This window comes from Doryrhamphus excisus, linkage group LG20 (genome assembly GCF_037039965.1).
Source record: "Doryrhamphus excisus strain RoL-2023G ecotype Guam linkage group LG20, RoL_Dexc_Guam_v1.1, whole genome shotgun sequence".
Lineage (NCBI taxonomy): Eukaryota > Metazoa > Chordata > Actinopteri > Syngnathiformes > Syngnathidae > Doryrhamphus > Doryrhamphus excisus.
The window spans coordinates 4,497,791-4,517,666 of NC_136376.1; the positions used below are offsets into that span (position 1 = coordinate 4,497,791).

A 19,876-nucleotide genomic window follows, 5' to 3' on the forward strand; every position below is an offset into this window, starting at 1 on the left:
TGTCTCACTTACAAATCCCTCAAGTGGGGAATCTTTATGGAAAAGTTTCCATCTGATGTTTGCAGAATGTCAGCTGATGAAGACGGAGAGGCCCAAGCCAAACACCTTCATCATACGGTGCCTGCAGTGGACCACCGTCATTGAGAGGACGTTCCACGTGGACTCACCTGATGAGAGGTCAGTCGCTGGATGACAGACAACCACACTGGCTTTAAAAAAGTTTTACTAAACATTAATGACCGAATGTGATGTTGGATACGTACTATCAAGGACAGAGGTATGACTGAGTGTGTGTGTGTGTGTACGTACAGTATGTGTGTGTGAGTGAGACACAGAGGAGCGGAGACCTTTCAAGTAGCGTCGGCATAAATTCTCCAGCTGCTCCGTTCCTTTCTGAGGAGCTGAGGTGTTTATCTCCAGAAAATGAACAGCTTTGCCCAGAAGACCACAGATGCTCCTGTGCATTCTTCAACTGTGTGTATGTGTGCGTCTGTGTGTGTGCGTGTAATAGCCTGATAATCAAATAAACATTCAGTAATTAACTGAATAACTACATTTGATCATCTAATAAAGTCAGGTGTAAACATCAGCTCCAGATGTGCAGTGGTAAAAAGAGTGTGCCACCCTTGTGCAAAAGGCGCCTGCACGAGCACCGCAACTGCTCAAGTCTGCGTGTGTGTGTGTGTATTTTACAGTATCCGCCGTACTGTACCAGCGCTCCTGGCAGCTCTCCAGCCTGCACAGCCGCAGCCGTGAGTGGCGAGGGCGGCGCACATGCTGGCGCGGCGCCTGACTGTAGACAGGCCCATTATCTCTCATTAGCAAAAAAACTCATTATACTAAAAACAGTCAAACCAAGAGAGAGGGAGCATTTATCTGCTTTGTGACCTTGAGAGAGTTCCCGTTGCTTTTCATGTAGCTACATGCACACACACACACACACACACACACACACAGACTGAGTGCTCTATTGTTGTCAATTGAGTGTGAGTAGAGTTTGCCCTTGTTTTGGAGTGTGTAGGGTACGCTCTGAAGTCTTTGCAGGAAAAAAGGGGATTCAGATCTTGAAAAAAACACGCTGCTCCGTTTAGGTTCAGATAGATGTTCTTCCAAATCCCTCCGGGAAACATATGGGCATGTATCTCAAAATAAGACAAAAAACAACACAGGGGTGATCATTTGGGAGTCAAACAGGGTTCATTATTCCCGTCTCTGCTGTGTGAGCGTGGCAAATGTGTGTAAATCCCGACTTGCTTGCTTGCTTGCAGAGCGCCAAGGATTTTGGGAATGTTTAAATGTCATCTTATAGGCTCACCTCAGTTGACTGTCTGCGCCCATGTAAGCCCTGAATGTGGCACAGAGTTAACTCTGTTTGGGCAGAGATCATCCAAGACGGAAATGTAAGGAAAGCACTTCAAGCATGCCAAGTGTGACATCTTTATAAAATAACTCTCAAATTTTATCATTAAAAATGAAAAAAAAATTAAATAAATATTAGCTGATGATGCAATGGATTGATTGATTTCCTTCTGCTTGCTACTTAAAGCAGATACAAGCTTGGTTGCTGGTTTAAGTCGTTATATTCATCATCGTTAAAGCTAATAACTGGCCATGTCCTGATGTATGGCATAGTCTCTATTCCCACGCACGCACGCGCGCACACACACCCACACTAATTGACAAACTTTGTCCCAGCAGATGTTGAGCAAGTGTGCTAATGAAAAGCCAATGGGGGGGAACAGTGTTTGCAAACAGCAGTGCATTGTTCCCTCTAATACAGGGGCGGGCATTTTACACACACACACACACACACACACATAATGCTGATAAGCATTAGTTCTGCTCCATGATCATTGCTCATTGGCTCGATTCTCTTGGTGACCATTTTGCTCTCTGTTAAACAAATGAGCGTTAATGTCAAATAAATGTGCTTATTTGCATGCCTCTGCTGGTCGTTGTGCGATCTGAATAATGGCTGCACACACGCGAACGTACAGCTCACTTGTTCATGATTTCTGAAGTGTTTTTTTTTTTACGTTGTCTCTTCAGAGATGAGTGGACAGAGGCCATCCAGATGGTCGCAGACAAGCTGCAGAGGCAAGAGGAGGAGAGGATGCAGTGCAGCCCCACCTCCAATATCGACAACATGGTGGAGGAGGAGATGGACATCTCCACCACGCACCACAAACGCAAGGTTGTAACAAATGTATGGGAACTTCCTCTTAAAAACTTTTATTTGGTTAAAAACATTGAAACTGCATTCCGGCTGGGTGTTTCTTGTGTGCGAGATGATGCTAATGCTATCATATTGTGGTGATGTGGTTTAAAATGCAAAGTTTTAAGCAAGAGTGTACTCCTGCTAGGTCAATCATACCATGCTGGGATTGCAGGCATATACGAACATGCAGGCATGCTACATAGCAATTCCATCGCTCCCTGCTCATTCTTAATGAAAACCCACACAGTTCATAACAAAAATGGATAGGAATTCTCAAAAGAAAACCCACGGCACGCTCACTCACGGCTATATTCATGTGCGTGATGGAGACATATAACTTCATTAATGCTAAGTAATTAGACAGCTGCTGTAGAAATAATCAACAAAGTCAGGGAATGTGCAATAATACAGCAGTGTATAAGCGACTGCACAACTGGTCTAAGCATTGAATGTTCGGTGTGAGCACTGGCCAATAGGGGGCCAGGAGAGGAATGGTGCCAAAGGACTTATCATGGTACGAATGGCCTAGTCCGAGTATGCCCTTAGAAGTACGTTTTATGCGCTTATGTGGTGTAGCAAATTATAGGAGCATGTTTAATAAACTTTTATTTACATGGCAGGTGACATTTAATTGTACTTTTTATTTTGGAAATAAATGGCCACTCACACTGTTTTATGCACATTCGTATACCTTGACCTTTTGGTGAGCTGGTCCAAATGAGGTAGCTCCTGGTAGCTCTTTAAAGCATTGTTTCAGCGTTTCCAGACTTCCAACAGTCGTGTGTTTTTGGTTTCTTCCACACAGACAATGAGCGACTTTGACTACCTGAAGTTGTTAGGAAAGGGAACCTTCGGTAAAGTGATTCTGGTCCGGGAGAAGGCCAGTGGGAAATACTATGCCATGAAGATTCTGAAGAAAGAAGTTATCATTGCCAAGGTCGGTCCAGTGCAGAATGCTCGTCCCTTGATAAAATGTCCCGTGTGCGCTTGTGTGAAATGTTAAATTCTACTAGCTCTCTTTAACTTACTTTTTATTTTCAAACACATTTTTTTTGTCGCCATTGTGTGTACAGGATGAAGTGGCGCACACCCTCACGGAAAGCCGAGTACTGAAAAACACCAGACACCCTTTTCTCACCGTGAGTCTTCCATACACAGCACACAAAGGCTCCGCATTCACACATACTGTTCGGACGTATGCAAATGCGCTTCCTACATCTGTACTCACAAACACATAAGGCACTGTATTGATCCTATACGTACCTGCGTCTCTCGAGGCTAATTACGAGCGCGGCGTCAAATTGTCGTACAATAATGGACGCATCTGTTAGCGTGCGTTCTTTTTGTTTGGTGTTTGCGCAGACACATCAGCTACTGCTCACTTCTGTCGCAGCCCGTCTGCTGCACTAACCTCCAAATACGTTCGCATCTGAGTTGGTTTTTTTTTTTTTATACCACTTTCACATCTGCAGCCACAAAGAGACGCAGAGACCAACTGTTCTTTTGTTTAGCGTCTCCATTCCTTCAAAGTAAACGCACGTGCGCTCCTACTTCACACAAGATTGTTTGCATAAGCACATACAAAGATGAACCATCTAAAGCTACATTTTTTTTCTGCTGAGAATTTCAACATACTCAGACTCTGAATAAGAAAGAACATGATAAACACAATGAGTTATGCTATTAGATTGCCCTCAAACTACAATGACTGTGTTCTTTGAGTGTGTGTGTGTGTGTGTGTGTGTGTGTGTGTGTGTGTGTGTGTGTGTGTGTGTGCGCGCGCTCATTGAATGTTTGTTGTGTTTCAGTCATTGAAGTATTCATTCCAGACAAAAGACCGCCTCTGTTTCGTCATGGAGTATGTGAACGGGGGCGAGGTAAGCTGCACACACTCTCTAATACACTTGCCCAATCTTTGTAATGTTTTCCGGTCACGTAACTAAATAGGCATTGCAGACTACAATCACAATATTATTACATTGTTACCTTTTCCTTAAAAACTAAGCATTATTATCTGTTGTCAAGATGTGTTTCATGAGGTTCTCCATCTGTGTTAATCATCATCCTTTACTGTCACAATATTTACTTCAAAAATAATAATTGAAAACTTGTCTGCAAAGTGTGCCTAATTATAAAGGTCACATTTGAAGCTCCATTTTTTGTGGAGTTCCCGCTATTGTTGCAATACTTATATGGACCAAAAATGAATACATTTAATAAAGAAGAGTTTGTGTTACTTGGAAAGTATTGGAGATTTACAGTGAATGAATAAAAGAAAATTAATGAATATTTGATGTATATATTTTACATTTAATTTTAAAATAGTATTGCTGTTTTTTTTAAATGTTTTATTAATTACTTTAAAGCCAGTCCCCATTTCAAAAAAAGATTACACTTAGCATTACCAGAGCAGCATTTTTGCAATGGTTTTTTTTTTTCCTTTTTTTGATTGTTTCAGGACTCTCATTTCGCTGACAATTAACTCCACTTATGAATGAATGGAATTTTTTTTGTACAGTTTACTGCTAAATTCCAATTAGAACATGTTGCGAGGACGGTAAGACGCGCAAACAACAAATGATGAAAGTGGACTGTTAGAGTTACTTTCTAACAGAGTCATTTTGTCAGCCAGTTGGCTCGTCTCATCTCTTTTCCTGCTTGCGTCTATTTGTGAACTCACCTGTGGGGCACCAATAACCAGAGTGACAGTCTGAGACAAAATGAGTTTGGATTCCTCCCACTTTTCCATACCTCCATTCCTCTGCTTTTTAATCGGGACTCTTTGCAATCTTGCTTCATTCCCTCAGTGTAGCTGTCACCTGCTCCCCCTTCCAGCGAGCAAGGCGCTACGGTCGGCGCCAGGCCTGAGCAAACGCACACGAAAGACACCGGCAAACACACACACATACAGCATATCCTCCCCCGCCCCTCCTCCCCGGACAAATTGTGGCCACACATCGCACACGCTCGGCCAATTACAAACCTGCCACAGTCACAGCTGCCAGTACACTGATGAAGGCCCACCTGTCGTGTTAGCGTCACCAAAGCAGTCGCACACCGTCTCGGCAAGGTGGTCCGTGAGCATCACTCCAGCGGCCATATGCAAACCTCCCTGAACAATTAATGGGGAGATGTGTGCCCCGTGGCCTCGTGGGTAATTTGTACCACTCCACTGTTGCGGCACAGCAGGCCGGTGCCACGTTTGAGTGCCACATGTGTAAGCGGCGTCACAGTGACAACTTGACAAGTGACGGCTGGGGAGAGAGAGAGAGGCTACGAGGGGAGGGTGCCACTTGGGGGTGGGAGGTTCACGCCACCTGGGACTGGGCAAAAAAAAAAAAAAAAGCAAAGTACATTAAGGAGTTCTTTGCCAAAAACTTGCCAAAGAATAGAGTGAATGAAAATGTAGGCTCAGAGGGGGGCAGATAGACCGCTAATGAGCGTCACACTGGAGGCAGTCGGGGGGGTGGAGGACTGGATGCAGCCTCTCTTTAACGAGACTGGCGTATTGATTAAACCCTTGATTTGGCCCCCGCCGCCAAACTTTATGCCAGCGCCTTGTCAGCCTAGCCTAGAGGCTAACGTGGAAGGTTTGCTTGTGTGTATGTATGTTGGGGGGGGGGCTCTTCTAGATGAGGTGCCAGCTGCTGAGAGCCTCCATCCACCCACCCTCCACAGAGACAGCCCCCGCCACCTTCCTCACTCTTTCCACACATTCCCAGCTCGCCCTCCTCTCCACCATCTATCATCTCAATATGGTGCGGGCAGCCAGTTTGTGTTGTGCTAATTTCCTCCAATAAATCAGTAATTATTGCTGTGCCGTCCCTGCTGCACCCCCCCCCCCCCCACACTCCTATCCCCACCATCGTTTTCCTCTCATCCTCTCCTCTCTGCTCTTTTTTTTCCCCCTCTGCAGCTGTTTTTCCATTTGTCCAGAGAGAGGGTGTTCTCCGAGGAGCGGACGCGCTTCTACGGTGCAGAGATCGTGTCGGCCCTCGACTACCTGCACTCGGCCAAGATCGTTTACCGGGACCTCAAGGTAAACACACATCGAGGGTCAGAAAGGTGGATGATGGGCCAAAAAGGGGCCAAAACAATAAAAGTATAAATAGACATCCATACTGGCCGCTCACTTAAAGAGTGTATAAATGTATAAATTACGTCCAACACTTACAGTAAATGTTCCCTTCCAGTTGGAGAACCTGATGCTCGATAAAGATGGCCACATCAAGATTACAGACTTTGGCCTCTGCAAGGAAGGCATCACGGACGCCGCCACAATGAAGACTTTCTGCGGCACACCGGAGTACCTCGCACCCGAGGTAGAAATTTCTTTAATTGAATTATTCAAGTTATTTCAGCAGTGAAATAACATGTTTCACACTCTTGAGCTGCAATAACTAAAATAATTAAAATATGTTTGATTTTTGAGCTATTACTGCTGTAATTAACTAACCCGGTGGGGGGGGCTAGCATTAAAACCTGAGTAAGGACACAATACGTGAGCAACACATGTAAGTACAGTGACGTGGGAATCGCACTGAGATCGTCCATTGCAAGCACGCTGTAAGTACGTGTACAACATACAACGTACGGTGCATTCAACTGCTCATTGCCAGGTGTGGCGTGCGGGCCACGTACGTACGCGTGACATGCTCCCTCCCTGCATTTGCCACTCCCTCCACACGTTTACAGAAAAACATGGTGGCCCTGGCCTCTGCAAAAAAACCCACATACAGTCTAAAAACACACAGGGTGGGCTGTGACCTAAACTCAGTGAGTTAGTAAGTCCCGCCCCTGTCCCTGCCTTGATGGCTGCCATGTTGTCCAACCAGTGTAGCTCAAAATTGACACACAGGTGCAGATGTGGTAAAACCTTTTTAAAAAATGAAAGCAGTACTGTAAAAAATTTGAAAGTAAAAGGGATGATGTGTTGCATCTCATTGTGCAGGTGTACCTAATGAAGTGTCTACTGATTATATCCGCGTGTCAATGCAGTACCTCTTATTTAATTGACTGTACTCGTGCTTTGATGTTCAACTCCCACAGCCGTAGTATCAGGTGCAGAAAATACATGGGGGAGGGGGGGGGGCATAATTAGATGAGAGTAGACGCTTATTTATTTTTTTTTAGCAAGCATCCATCCAGAAGGTCAGCAGATCAACTGGCGAGAGCATCGCAGCGCTGTGGGTGGCGGAGACAGAGTGATGGAGATGTGGAGATGAAGGCAGCAGGGGAGAGACGCGGTGTATATCCCACTTGAAAAAGTACGGAGGACAATTTGGCGCAGAATTTTCAGTCTTTTTTTTTTTTTAGAGTCCCTTCCTTTGCGTGCCAAAAGCTGATTGGAGGCTGCTAGTTATTTTTCACAGGATGTGTGCATTTATGTGTGTGTGTGTGTGTGTGTGAGCGCGTGCCCGTACTTGTCCACGCACACGAACGTGTGTGTGTGTGTGTGTGTGTGAATGCAGTAGAAAGTGCAGGCTAAAGTGAGGCAGATGGCGGCAGATGGGCGAGGTTGGAGGAAGGTGCTCGGAAAAAACCTGGAAATCTACACCGCCGCCACTCGCCCGCCCGCCTGCCTGCCTGCACGCTCTGCTCGTCCGCCCGCGTGTAAAAATAACACAGTTTGCTCGGAGCCAAGTTAGAGAGATGCAAAGTAGCTGGGATTAAAAAAAAAAAAGAGAAAAGCGGGGCGGTGGGGGGGTTGAAGACAGAGGAGGGGAGAAGGGAATATTTCAGGGTTACGTGGAGACACTTCCTGTGTTTGCTTGTGGTGCAAAGGGCGGCCAGTGTGGGTGCGTGTCTGCTGGAAATTCCACACAACTCATTTTCTCATGAAATAAATCAACATGAATCAGTGATGAGCACTTTTTATCAGAACTGTGTCAACATTCCAAAATGTCTGCCTTTGACACCAGCAATATGTGTGTGTGTGTGTATTGACTGTGATCATGTGTGTGCCTGCTGGCTATCTGTGCCTCGCATTGCCACGGGCTATGTGTTCCCATCCCATGTAGTCCAGTCCACGTTGCCAACGCCCCCCCTCCCATCCCGGGAGCGGCATCCTGACACCACATGGTTGATCTCAGCGTCCCTCCCTTTCCTTTCTCATCTTTTGTCACGTCTCAGCTTAAATCATCTTATTTCTGACCCTAGGAAAAAAAACGGGTCTAAACTGAGCCACTTTTAAATGGTGGGGTCAAACATGATGTGCAAGTACAGCGAAACCCCCCACCCCCCATTAGAAACAAGCCCAAATGCACATGCTTTCATGCTCGCGGCTGTAGGGCAGCATCCTGGCTCAGTGTGAGGATTAATCTGCTCCCTGCCTGCGACCGAGCTGCCACCTTTTTTTTTTCCCTGTGTGTGTTTGTGCGTGTGCGTTCCTCGGTGTTCATCTCCTTGTTTGCTGCACTCTCAAAATTTTTTGAATTCGACGAGGGCGGATAAATATTCCATCTGTCGCGTGCATGTATGTGTGTGTGTGTCTCTTAGACTCATCTTCCAGTCGTCTAAGCTAGCAATATCCCTCCAGTTGTACCAGTCAGTTGTGCGTGCGGAGCTGGCGGCAGGCTGTGTTCTCCGTAGCCGCCACTGATGAACATGAACACATGAAATATCTATTAGCCAGACACTTCAGTGTTGTTTGGATGCATCAACTTGCAAGATGGCGGTTCTCGCAGGAATTCTGAAAATGACAAAAAAACGGCGATTTTTTTTTTTTCCAGTATCGACTGACAGCATCATTAGATAATGGCTGTTAGCATGGCGGCCTTTGTCAAGTCTGTGTCTGCTCCATTATTAACAGTGAGAAGATGCTATTATTATTGTGGAGATGTACAACATATGCTGTTCTGGCCTCTCTCCAACCCTGCCAGTCTGTCCATCAGTACGCTGTTCACCCCCCCCCCATCCCAAAGCCACACTCTTCCTCGTAGCGTCACATGTTAATGAGCTTCTGATGTTAATGAGGGCCTCAGCAGCACCTGAAGTACAGCTCACTCCCATCCTTCCAATCGTGCTCCTGAGGTGCGCGGGAGAATGAAGGAATGAAGATGGCCAGATGGAGAAGACAGGAGTAGTAGGCAAGGTGTAGAAGAAGCCTTTGATACCCTTGCTCAGCAGCCATGGCCTGCGTCCGGGGGCCTCTCCTGCCTTCTCCATCCAGGGACGCACGCGCTTGTCTGGCCTTGCCAGCTGAAGAGCGAGTCTGCCAGGGAGAGCTGGCAGAGACCAGGAGGGGGCAGCACACTCAGCAGGCCTCTAACGGGCCTCTGAAGACCTGCCACCCAGTGATGTTTGCCTGTGTGTGTGTGTGTGTGTGTGTTCACCATCATCATCATCATCATCCTTGTTACCACTAAATCCACTTTTGTTCATCTCAGCTTTTTTTAAAGCTCCCCTCCAGCGACTTTGTTCCATCTTGACTCTCTTTTGCTTTATCTCCTGGCTCATCTGCCTTCTCCTTTACCTTGGGCACACAATAAAATACATGCAGACTTGCAGAAGAAAAGCAGATGTCTAATAAAAACCAACAGCCCCCATTTTAAAAAACTAACCCAAAGCAGATGAACAGAAACGAACGTGAACGTCTGCCTCCATGTCTCCTCCCTCCCAGGTCCTGGAGGACAACGACTACGGGAGAGCGGTGGACTGGTGGGGTCTGGGCGTGGTGACGTACGAGATGATGTGCGGGCGCCTGCCCTTTTACAACCAGGACCACGAGAAGCTGTTTGAGCTCATCCTGATGGAGGACATCAAGTTCCCGCGCACGCTTTCAGCCGACGCCAAGTCGCTGCTGTCCGGCCTGCTCATTAAAGACCCCAACAAACGGTGATAACTTTAGTTTCGTTTGTCTGACCAGCTTCAATAATTGTTTATGCTTTAATGATACTAATGAACTTTGTTTTCTCTCCCGCTAACGAACTAGACTTGGTGGGGGACCAGACGACGCCAAGGAAATAATGAGACACAGTTTCTTCACTGGAGTTGACTGGCAGGATGTCTACGACAAAAAGGTACACCACACATGAGCGCATACAACCCACCTCGGATTTTGGATCAACATTTGCAATTAAAGCAACTGTTTTAAACATTAATTACAGCTACGATAATATCTTTGTATCTCTCTTTAATTACCATTGTTTAATCACACCAAAGAAAGTTAAATAGTCGAGAGTTGTGGTTGCTCCTAGACGTCTGTGACATGTTCAACCACAATGAAGAGGCGTGTCCAAAGCGTGGCCCGGTGACCATTTGTAGCTCATGGCTTGTTTTTTCTTGGCACGACACATAGTAGAAATAAAGTGAAAGCAAAAATAAACTGCAGAATAGACGGAATAGAGCAAAGTAATAAAAATAGATAAATTAACAAATAGAAGTACAAGGCAGCAGAAGCATTATGATTGTGAATGTAGTATTCTCCTTTGGCCACTAGGTGTCTGTATTCAGTGAGACAAAGGCCAGATGTGACCGCCAGAACGGGCGTTTATTGAAGGCTTTCTATGCCGTAACCACAAAAATATGAAACATGTCTTCACTGCGGCTGCACGGCGGTCGAGTGGTTAGCGCGCAGACCTCAACCGAGTTCAATTCCACCCTCGGCCATCTCTGTGTGGAGTTTGCATGTTCTCCCCGTGTATGCGTGGGTTTTTTCCGATTACTCCGGTTTCCTCCCACATTCCAAAAACATGCTAGGTTAATCGGCGACTCCAAATTGTCCATAGGTATGAATGTGAGTGTGAATGGTTGTTTGTCTATATGTGCTCTGTGATTGGCTGGCTTATCCCAGAAGACAGCTGGGATAGGCTCCAGCACCCCCTCGTGAGGATAAGCGGTAGAAAACAATGAATGAATGTCTTCACTGCGTCATCTTCACCTCTCCGCCGTAGATGGTTCCTCCGTTCAAGCCTCAGGTGACCTCGGAGACGGACACCAGATACTTTGATGAGGAGTTCACGGCCCAGACCATCACGGTGACGCCACCAGAGAAATGTGAGTCTTTCCACATCGATACGACGCTAAATCACAGTGTTGGTTTCCGACTAGCAACACATTTTAGGGAGAGAAAAACACCACCCAGTCGCCATCTTTGTCTTAGTAAGACTTTTTCAACAATTGTACATGCTAACAACTTTGTGGCAACAGTTTGGGGAAGACCTGGGGGGGTTGGGCTGGGTGGGGGGGGGGGGGGTCAGTACGTTGCATTTGATTGAAAATTAATGTCCTATTCGCTCGTGTGGTCCTAGTCGACGAGGACGGGATGGACTGCCTGGACAACGAAAGACGACCGCACTTCCCGCAGTTCTCCTACTCTGCCAGCGGCCGGGAATGAACTAGTCCCCCCACCCCACCCCACCCCCCCCGGTGACATCATCACAGCTGGTCTATGAGGTCATCAGTGTGGGACAACATCAACGACAAAAGAGAGACCCACACTTGCGGACTGAACAACCCTCCCCTCGTTCCGGGGAAGGGGGGTGGGTTGCCATTCTTAGCCCCGCCCCTTTGCTCTTCACCTTTTCCAGCCATCTCGTTTGGTTTTTCCGAATGGAGCTTGTTTGCGGTACAAACGTCCAGTTAGCAGTTAGCGCTAACATCGAAGTGGGGGACTGCTGCGCTTTTGACACGTCTGCCGAGCCTCCCGCGCCGTGATCGTAGTCAAGGAGACGTTGTGTGGCCGGTCGAGCCCTCAGCGGTTGTATCTCAGGCTTTTTGCACGCACACACACACACACACATGAATCATTCTGGGATCGACTGAGGGGGTCTGGCAGTGAGCAAAAAAACCACCTCCAGCAGACCACATGTAGGCAGGATTTGACTCAGGTTGTGCTCTGTGCAATCCATTCTCCTCGTTGCTGCTATTCCAACATCCACCACTAGGACAGGAACACCAACCAGACTACTGCTAAACACCCGGTGCTGCCCTCCCGGCTTCAACGCTGCAGGACATCCATAATAACGCAGGCGCTAGCAGCGTTGCCTATGCTTGCAAACTTGCTGCTAATATGGAGCTACGACACATCAACATAGATTAAAAAAAACAAACGGATGTCATGTTTGTGCCAGTGAGGAGGCTCGAGGAGGCCAACCAAAGCGCAGCAGTTCCCAAAAACCTCATTTAGCTTTACTACGTACGCCACAATGCAGTCATTGATTTTACACTTTGAATGTTGTCCCGAGGAAAGCTTTACTGTGACTGCAGAAGAAGAAGAACGCTGCTGCTGCTGCTGATCTTGCAGGAGAGCACGCAGCAACGCCACGGATGGACGTGTACAGGTTTAAGATGCTCATCCTCATTTATCGTTGGTCAAAGGTACGCAGCTCCACACCTTTCTTCTTGCACGTGTCCCTTTTCTATTTGGAATACAACCATTTGTTTAGGGCTCAGAAACTACACACAAACTACTAAATGGCTGAAGAATGTAGGAGGTGTAACGTTTAGCATTACCTCCACCAAGGATTATTTATCATTTATTTATTAGTTTGTTTATCTCTTTGTTTGTGTGTGTTTGTTTGTGTGTGTGTGCGCAGGACCTCCTGCTCCATGGTGGAGGTCCTGTCCACTAGAGGGTGCCGGGGAGCGCAGACCTCCACTAAGGCCTAAAAAAAGAACTAGTTTTTCAAATGACAGCTCTTTCTTTTTGTGACACCACCACAAAAAAGGGTAGCAATGATAGTGATGATAACCCTAGAACCAAAAATGGGACTGTTCTGTCCTGGCTGCTCAGTAGAATGAGCACAAAAAACATTCTCTTATGCAAATTAGCTACAGTAGTAGAATGCAAATTGTGATAACACAATAGCTTCTTTTTGCACATGAAAAATATATTCCAATGTAAACATTGCCAAGCTTTCATGAAGGCTGTTTTTGAGTTTGTACTTTAGCTGGAGCGGCCTTGGTGGAGGTCTGGGTTCTGGGCATGCTCATGTTTGTTTTTTCTTTTTTTGGTGTATTTTGTGACCAAACTGTGACAACCCGCAGGTGACTGGAGACGTTAAAGATAGACGTAGAAAGTAAGCCATTGATGAGACATTCCATCAAGGTGGTCTGACGGGAAGGTGGGGTGCAAGTAGGAATTGGACGGAAGGTGTGTCAGGTAGGAGGAAGGAAGGAAGGAAGGAAGGAAAGAAAGAAGGAAGGTACGAAGGTAGGTCAGTGTTTCCTGTCAAAACATTCCAGGTAGGAAAAGAAGTGTGAAGCTGCGGTGTGTGTGTCTTTAACGCTTCTTCCGGTGGGGTGTAAATAGTGCGTGATCGTCTTCCAGTGTGACCACCACCATGCCCCCCCCCCATCATCATCGTTTTTGTCTTCACATGCCAGGAAAGCCTTACGGTTTCACTCCAAATAAGAAGTTAGAGATTTTATGGATGAGGCAGTTGAAAGTAGAGTTGGGGGATGTTTGTTATTTATTCTTATTCTTATTATTTGAATGTCGCTGTATGATCTTTGATGGATAACTTGAATTTATTTTCTAATTTATTCTTTTGTTAGCACCACCGGGTTGTTTGTGTGTTCATCCTGCAGTCGAAGTCCTAAGACTTCCTTTTAAAAAGAAATGCAGCCTTTTTTTTTGTTGTTCTTTACAGATACGTATGTCACATACAACATATGACTTGTTTTTACTGCTGCTCTTTTACATACATTAAACTAGCAAAGGTCAACGTGGCGCACGCATCCTTCTCTTGCTCTGTGGTGCTCCACTGCGGGCCTATTGGTAAAAAAAACAACTAGCATTTAACCACAATTTATATATTGTTGGGCTAAAGCAGTTCAAGCATAAAAATGGCTACACGAACAAAAATACAAACATTGAAAGACAGGTTCTGATACGCAGTATTGTATGTACACTAGTCACCGCAGGAAGTACTGTCAAGAAACCGGCGGCACTCCCTGTGCTAACATGTCAGTCTATATTATGTAATACATGCATAAAGGTGACTATAGGGGTGTTATTTCATGTCTAGAGGGCTCTAATGTAAAAAAAAACTGCTTAGGTCATAAACCAGTTTTCTATGCTTTATGAAAACATTCAATTTATAAATATAAAATCTATTAAAAAATACTTAGAATAGTGATTTAAAAGTAAAATGTATGAAAAATATTGTGGACACATTATGCTCACCTTGGGCACTTTGTATTGAGTTGTGGGCTCCTGTAGAGCAGCTATGGCTTTCTAGATCTTCCAGATTCTGTACCTCTTTCTGCAGGGTTTCCATGGACTTCCTGCTTTCGACCCAAATGGTCCGTTTCATTTACTCCATCCACGGCCTTCCTCTCGGTACGCCCACTCCGCTGTGATTGGTCACACTCCTGAGGACTTCCGGATACGTAGTTCTGTGTTTAGTGAGTGCAGGCAATCTGTAGCCCATATGAGGAAGTCCGGATCACGTTGGCGTCATTGAACTCGGGGGCAGAGCCATCCAAAACGTCATCCACGTGAAAGACGTGACCCTTGTTTAGATGTCCAAGTGGTTGTGAGCGTGAGCGCTTCGGTCCTGCATGAGTCGACTCTGTTTAGCCAGCAGCTCACAAACCTGCTGGGCGCTGCTCTGACAGTGACGGTCCAACTGCTGCAGCCTGAAACACAGCAACGCAACATCGTCATACGGCGCTCTAACACTTCCTTAATCGCATCAGGCTGACGTCAGAGTGGAACCATCGACGCTTTCGCTGCTATTGTCTACCCCAGGAGGGGTGGGGGGGGGGCACGGGCCCTGCGGGTCATGTTGGCAGTGGCGAGGCTGCACGAGTGTGACGGAGGAGGCCAACATCCCAATTCTCCAACACAATCTGCTCCGTCCTCCTCTTCCTCCTCCCCCACACTTGTCCTCACGCTGCCCTCTCCTCCTCCACATGACACCGTGAACGGTACTGTATACCTTCTTACCATACTAGGATATAGTCCCTCTGCTTCCTATACTGTACATATACATACCTTCCTATTTATTAGTCTGTTTGTGTATACCTGGGTTTTGTAAGTATTAAGTTATTTATTAAAGGTAGGAATAAGGTTAGGGTTAGGATTAGGTCTGGGGTTAGGGTTAGGGCCAGGGTTAAGGTTACGGCCAGGATCAGGACCAGAGTTAGTGTTAGGGTTATGGCTGGGGTTATGGCTAGGGCCAGGGTTAAGGTTACGGCCAGGATCAGGGTTTGGTTACAGCCAGGATTGGGGTTAGGACCAGAGTTAGTGTTCGAGTTATGGCTAAGGTTATGGCCAGGAATAGGGTTAGGACCAGGGTTAGGGTTATGGTTAGGGCCAGGGTTAGTGTTAAGACTGGGGTTAGGGCCGGGATTAGGGGTTCAGGTTGGGGCTCATACCCCAAGAAATCTCAGTCCAATATGAAAGTACTTGGCAAAGCAACAAGTGGTGCCATAACCCCAAAAACAATTTCAACCAATCACAAAGTCATTCCTGGAAAAGGCACAACGACAACAAAAATTCCAGCTGTTGCCAGATAATCCTCTACAATAAAAAGTGCACTTCCTAAAAAAAGTTCCTTTTCACTAACTTCTTTTTTTGAGACTGTGTGTGTACACGAAGGTACGCATTTCAGGGTGACGTTTCTTACCAAGATGGCGGTGCAGCTGGACTCAGCAGGACATCGCCGTGTCACAAAACGTAAGTCACAAACAAAAGAAAAGTGTGAAAAAGATCCTCATGATGATCATGATGATGCGGCGCACAAAGGTCGGCAGCCTGCTTTGACGGCGTGACGACGGCGTGACTCATTCTAACAACTTCTGATGCCGATATGTGAAACACGACACAGTGATGATGATGTCACCCAATAACATTTGGCCCAAAGTCCTGATCCACTTACAGTACAGTCTTCTTATGCATATACAAGTGATAGAAGTCCAGTTTTAGAGTACGTCTTACATCCGGCAAGCCTCCAGGTTATCAAAGTAACCAGCAAACACCGCCTGTACATAGTACATAGTACATAGTACTACATAAACATGGAAGCTAATAAAGTGCTTCAAGTAGATTTTTTTAAAACGCTTATTTACACGATAGCGCTTCAAAGCCATAGAAACAATGGTTACATTATAATGCTGTGTTTTATACATAATTGGAGATTATGTAACAAGTTATTACACAAGGCTGTGTAATGTACTGATGTTGCCGCATTTGGTAACAACTTTTGCAATATGTAGCCAGTTCTAATAAAATGTGTTATTACACAGCGATGTGAATTATGACATAATATGGCGTCATTGCAGCACATAAATTGTCACTTAACGTGGCTTAATATAAACACGCACAGGCGGGCAGCACTGGAAAGCAAAATTGGACGGATTAGTGGCTGGCCTGGGGATGAGACCAAGCAGGCTTCAAAGAGAAAAGTAGGAGGGGGCGGGGCTTATTGAGCATCCTGCCGTGTGTGTCTTGTCTTTCTATGATGAGGCTACCAACTTTACTGTGGGGACGTTGAGGCTGGAAAGGTTGCCGGAACGTCCCAGTGAAACATTTTTACCATTTAACCCCTCTAGACGCTCACCGAAACAATTTAGTGTATGTGAAAATAAAAAGGTTTAGCTGGGGGGCACTTTGCACTAATTTCCCCCGACAGTCTTGATAATCAAACGCCACACACACACACACACACACACACACACACACATATATATTCTACCGACTGGTGCTGCTAAGGAGATTAATTACAACACACACAGACAGTCACCTCTCAGTGGCATACATGAGTAGTAGCCCCCAGCTAGCGTGTGTTTGTAGTATTTACAGGTGGGAGCATATGCAGTGGTGCAAAGGGGGGGAAAATGGAGAAACATAAAGGAAAAGAGTGTGTGTGTGTTGGGGGGGTTAAAGAGTACCATAGCAGGCTTGCCCGGTTAGAAAAAGACTGCCAGGAGCATAAAGGCTACAGCTGACACACACCAGTTGTTGCTACGGCGAGATGAGATGCTGATCTGACTGGGGAATGCACGCGTGTGTTCATTCACTTACTGGGAGGAGTGGATCTTCTATTCATCTCATTAGGCTGTGGAGGGGAGGGTGTACCTAATGTTGTGACCTGCCAGTGAGAGGCAGGGAGTACTTCCAATGGCGCTGCAGACCTCCATCATGGGAGGTCACGTTTATCGTACTCAACACAACATGGGATTGGACTCCTGAATACGCTTGTATGCTTCACAGCGCTGACGGTTTCAGTTCAGCCTGTACAATACAGATAAATACTTATATTATAGTGCAGTATGGGATAACACAAACTAGTACATTATACTGCTGTATCTTATAACAAAGAGCATTACGTTACATTACTGTATATAAAAAGGTTTTAGATCATACTGCTGTATCTTAAAAAGTGTTACACTACTGTATATAAAAAGGTGTTACATTACAGTGCTGTATCTTATAACAAAAGCGTTATGTTACATTACTGTATAGAACAAGGTGTTACATTACAGTGCTGTATCTTATAACAAAAGCGTTATGTTACATTACTGTATAGAACAAGGTGTTACATTACAGTGCTGTATCTTATAACAAAAAGTGTTACATTATATTACTGTATATAACAAGGTGTTACATTACAGTGCTGTATCTTAACAAAAAGCGTTACGTTATATTACTGTAAATAAAAAGGTGTTACATTATATTGCTGTATCTTAACAAAGTGTTACGTTATATTACTGCATATAAAAAGGTGTTACATTATACTGCTATAGCTATAGAAACAATTGTTACATTATATTGCTGTATCTTATTCCAAAAAGTGTTACATTATAGGGCTGTATCTTATAAACAAAAAGCATTACGTTACATTACTGTATATAAAAAGGTGTTACATTATATTGCTGTATCTTAACAAAGTGTTACGTTATATTACTGCATATAAAAAGGTGTTGCATTATATAAGTATCTTATAACAAGGAGTGTTACGTTATATTACTGTATATAAAAATGTGTTACATTATACTGCTATAGCTATAGAAACAATAGTTACATTATAATGCTGTATCTTATAACAAAGGGTTACATTATAGCGCCGTATCTATAAAAAGCGTTACATTATATTACAGTATACAACAAAGCTTTACATTTTTACTCTGTATTACAAAGTATTGCGTATTTATTTATTTATTTTTCAATCTTTACAAGAAAAAAATGGTACATGAGTGTAAAAATGTCCCATATTTTCTGTTGAGCATTCACGCGCAATTTTTTTTGCAGACATGACATTGGCTTCCTCGTGGAGTAAATATTTCAAAGCAAACCCACCCAAAAGTGAACTTGGGATGCACCGCTTTCATTTATCCTCTGTGCGTTTCATCATGTATGTCGTACGTGTACGTGTACGTGTACGCGTGTGTGTGTGTGTGTGTGTGTGCGTGTGTGCGCTGCAGGCGTGTTAGCAACATTCGGCGTGAGCTGCTGCCGCTGCTGCAGCAGCAGGTTGTACTTTTACGAGGCGGCCTCGCTGACTTTGCACACTTAACACTGCAGCTTGTGAGGCCTCTGGCTACGGCCTCACATCTGAGCTGCAAATACGCGCATGCATATATATATATGTGCGTGTGTGTGCGTGTGTGTGTGTGTGCGTGCGCGCAAAGGAGCCACCGTTTGACAGCGCGCTCTCGTCAACAGGCCGCCAAAGCGCTGGCTGCCGGCTGCTGAGGCCAGCTGGAGCACACAGAGACAGAAAAAACATTGAGGGAGGGAAGGGAATGGGGGTGCACGGGGAACGGGCGCCATCTAGAGGTGAAGACAGGAAGTGCTTCAAGTCAGTCACCTGACAAGTTCACATATGTCTCAGCATGGAGACGTAGAGAAGAACAGTCCATGGAAATACTTTGGGTGCTATGGTGGCCAAAGCAGATCTACATCAATCTTAGCTCGTACGACAAAAAGGCCGCCCAAACAACACAACACGTCGTCGATAGTAACCCAGTAACTAACCTACCTAACTGCACTATGCGGGCATAGCAATAAATATCTATGCACAATACCCATGCCAAAAAAACAACCATATACTCTGACCGCAAGGCATGCTGGGCAGCTTGTGGTACTCTTTCTCCCAACATTTTGCCGCATTTTTACTTTGCAAAATACACTGAAGAAGTGGTCAGGTCTTTTAATTGTACCCTTGCTGTCCCTCATCCTGTTGATGCAGCTGGACTACCCAGCATGCCTTGCTGGCGTTTGGAAATACGTTTTTCCGTTTAGTGCTCGGTTGTTGTTTATCACTCGCTTAGTAGTAGCAGTTGATTGACGCGATGCCTTCACTTGCTGTGTTGTGTTTTGGTTTTGTTGCACCGTGAGCAAGCGTGTCCGAAAATTGTGCGTGTCGAGGTGATGACATGTTGATGGACACACACACGCATGCATGACCACAAGGACACAAAGTGATGAGTCTTGTGTTCTTCTGCCGCTGCCAACTTCATTTGCAAATGAAAAGTTTTGCAAGGGCTTGTGGGGCATGGCAACACGCTGTGTGTGTGTCTGTGTGTGTGGCAGGAGCCCAGATGAAGCAGCCCTTGCCGGGGGCTCGCAGTGAGCCCGCAGTATCAGCAAGCCTGTTCCTTCTTCCTCCGGCCCGCCGCGACCATTTGTTCCATTAAGCAATCTCCTGGAGCCTCTGGTGCGCAAACACACACACACACACACACACACACGCGCAAACACGTATA

The 19,876-nt window shown here is 45.5% G+C and overlaps 2 protein-coding genes across 5 annotated transcripts in view; one reads left to right on the forward strand and one right to left on the reverse strand.

Annotated features, from left to right (window-relative positions):
* The window catches only part of akt3a (AKT serine/threonine kinase 3a), a 47,702-nt gene extending 34,187 nt beyond the window's left edge, over window positions 1-13,515 (forward strand). For 3 of the 4 annotated variants that reach the window (XM_058059292.2, XM_058059291.2, XM_058059290.2), the window contains exons 4-14: window positions 66-177; window positions 2,050-2,206; window positions 3,024-3,155; window positions 3,292-3,357; window positions 4,027-4,095; window positions 6,135-6,257; window positions 6,412-6,540; window positions 9,840-10,054; window positions 10,152-10,239; window positions 11,113-11,215; window positions 11,470-13,515. In XM_058059292.2, the coding sequence (XP_057915275.1) occupies window positions 66-177; window positions 2,050-2,206; window positions 3,024-3,155; window positions 3,292-3,357; window positions 4,027-4,095; window positions 6,135-6,257; window positions 6,412-6,540; window positions 9,840-10,054; window positions 10,152-10,239; window positions 11,113-11,215; window positions 11,470-11,555 (1,280 nt within the window). In that variant the 3' untranslated portion in view covers window positions 11,556-13,515. The remainder of the gene's footprint in view (window positions 1-65; window positions 178-2,049; window positions 2,207-3,023; window positions 3,156-3,291; window positions 3,358-4,026; window positions 4,096-6,134; window positions 6,258-6,411; window positions 6,541-9,839; window positions 10,055-10,151; window positions 10,240-11,112; window positions 11,216-11,469) is intronic. The other variant, XM_078787242.1, reaches the window with a different exon arrangement.
* The window catches only part of sdccag8 (SHH signaling and ciliogenesis regulator sdccag8), a 35,668-nt gene continuing 28,738 nt past the window's right edge, over window positions 12,947-19,876 (reverse strand). Inside the window, exon 17 of the mRNA XM_058059289.2 lies at window positions 12,947-14,803. Within this exon, the coding sequence (XP_057915272.2) occupies window positions 14,683-14,803 (121 nt within the window). The 3' untranslated portion in view covers window positions 12,947-14,682. The remainder of the gene's footprint in view (window positions 14,804-19,876) is intronic.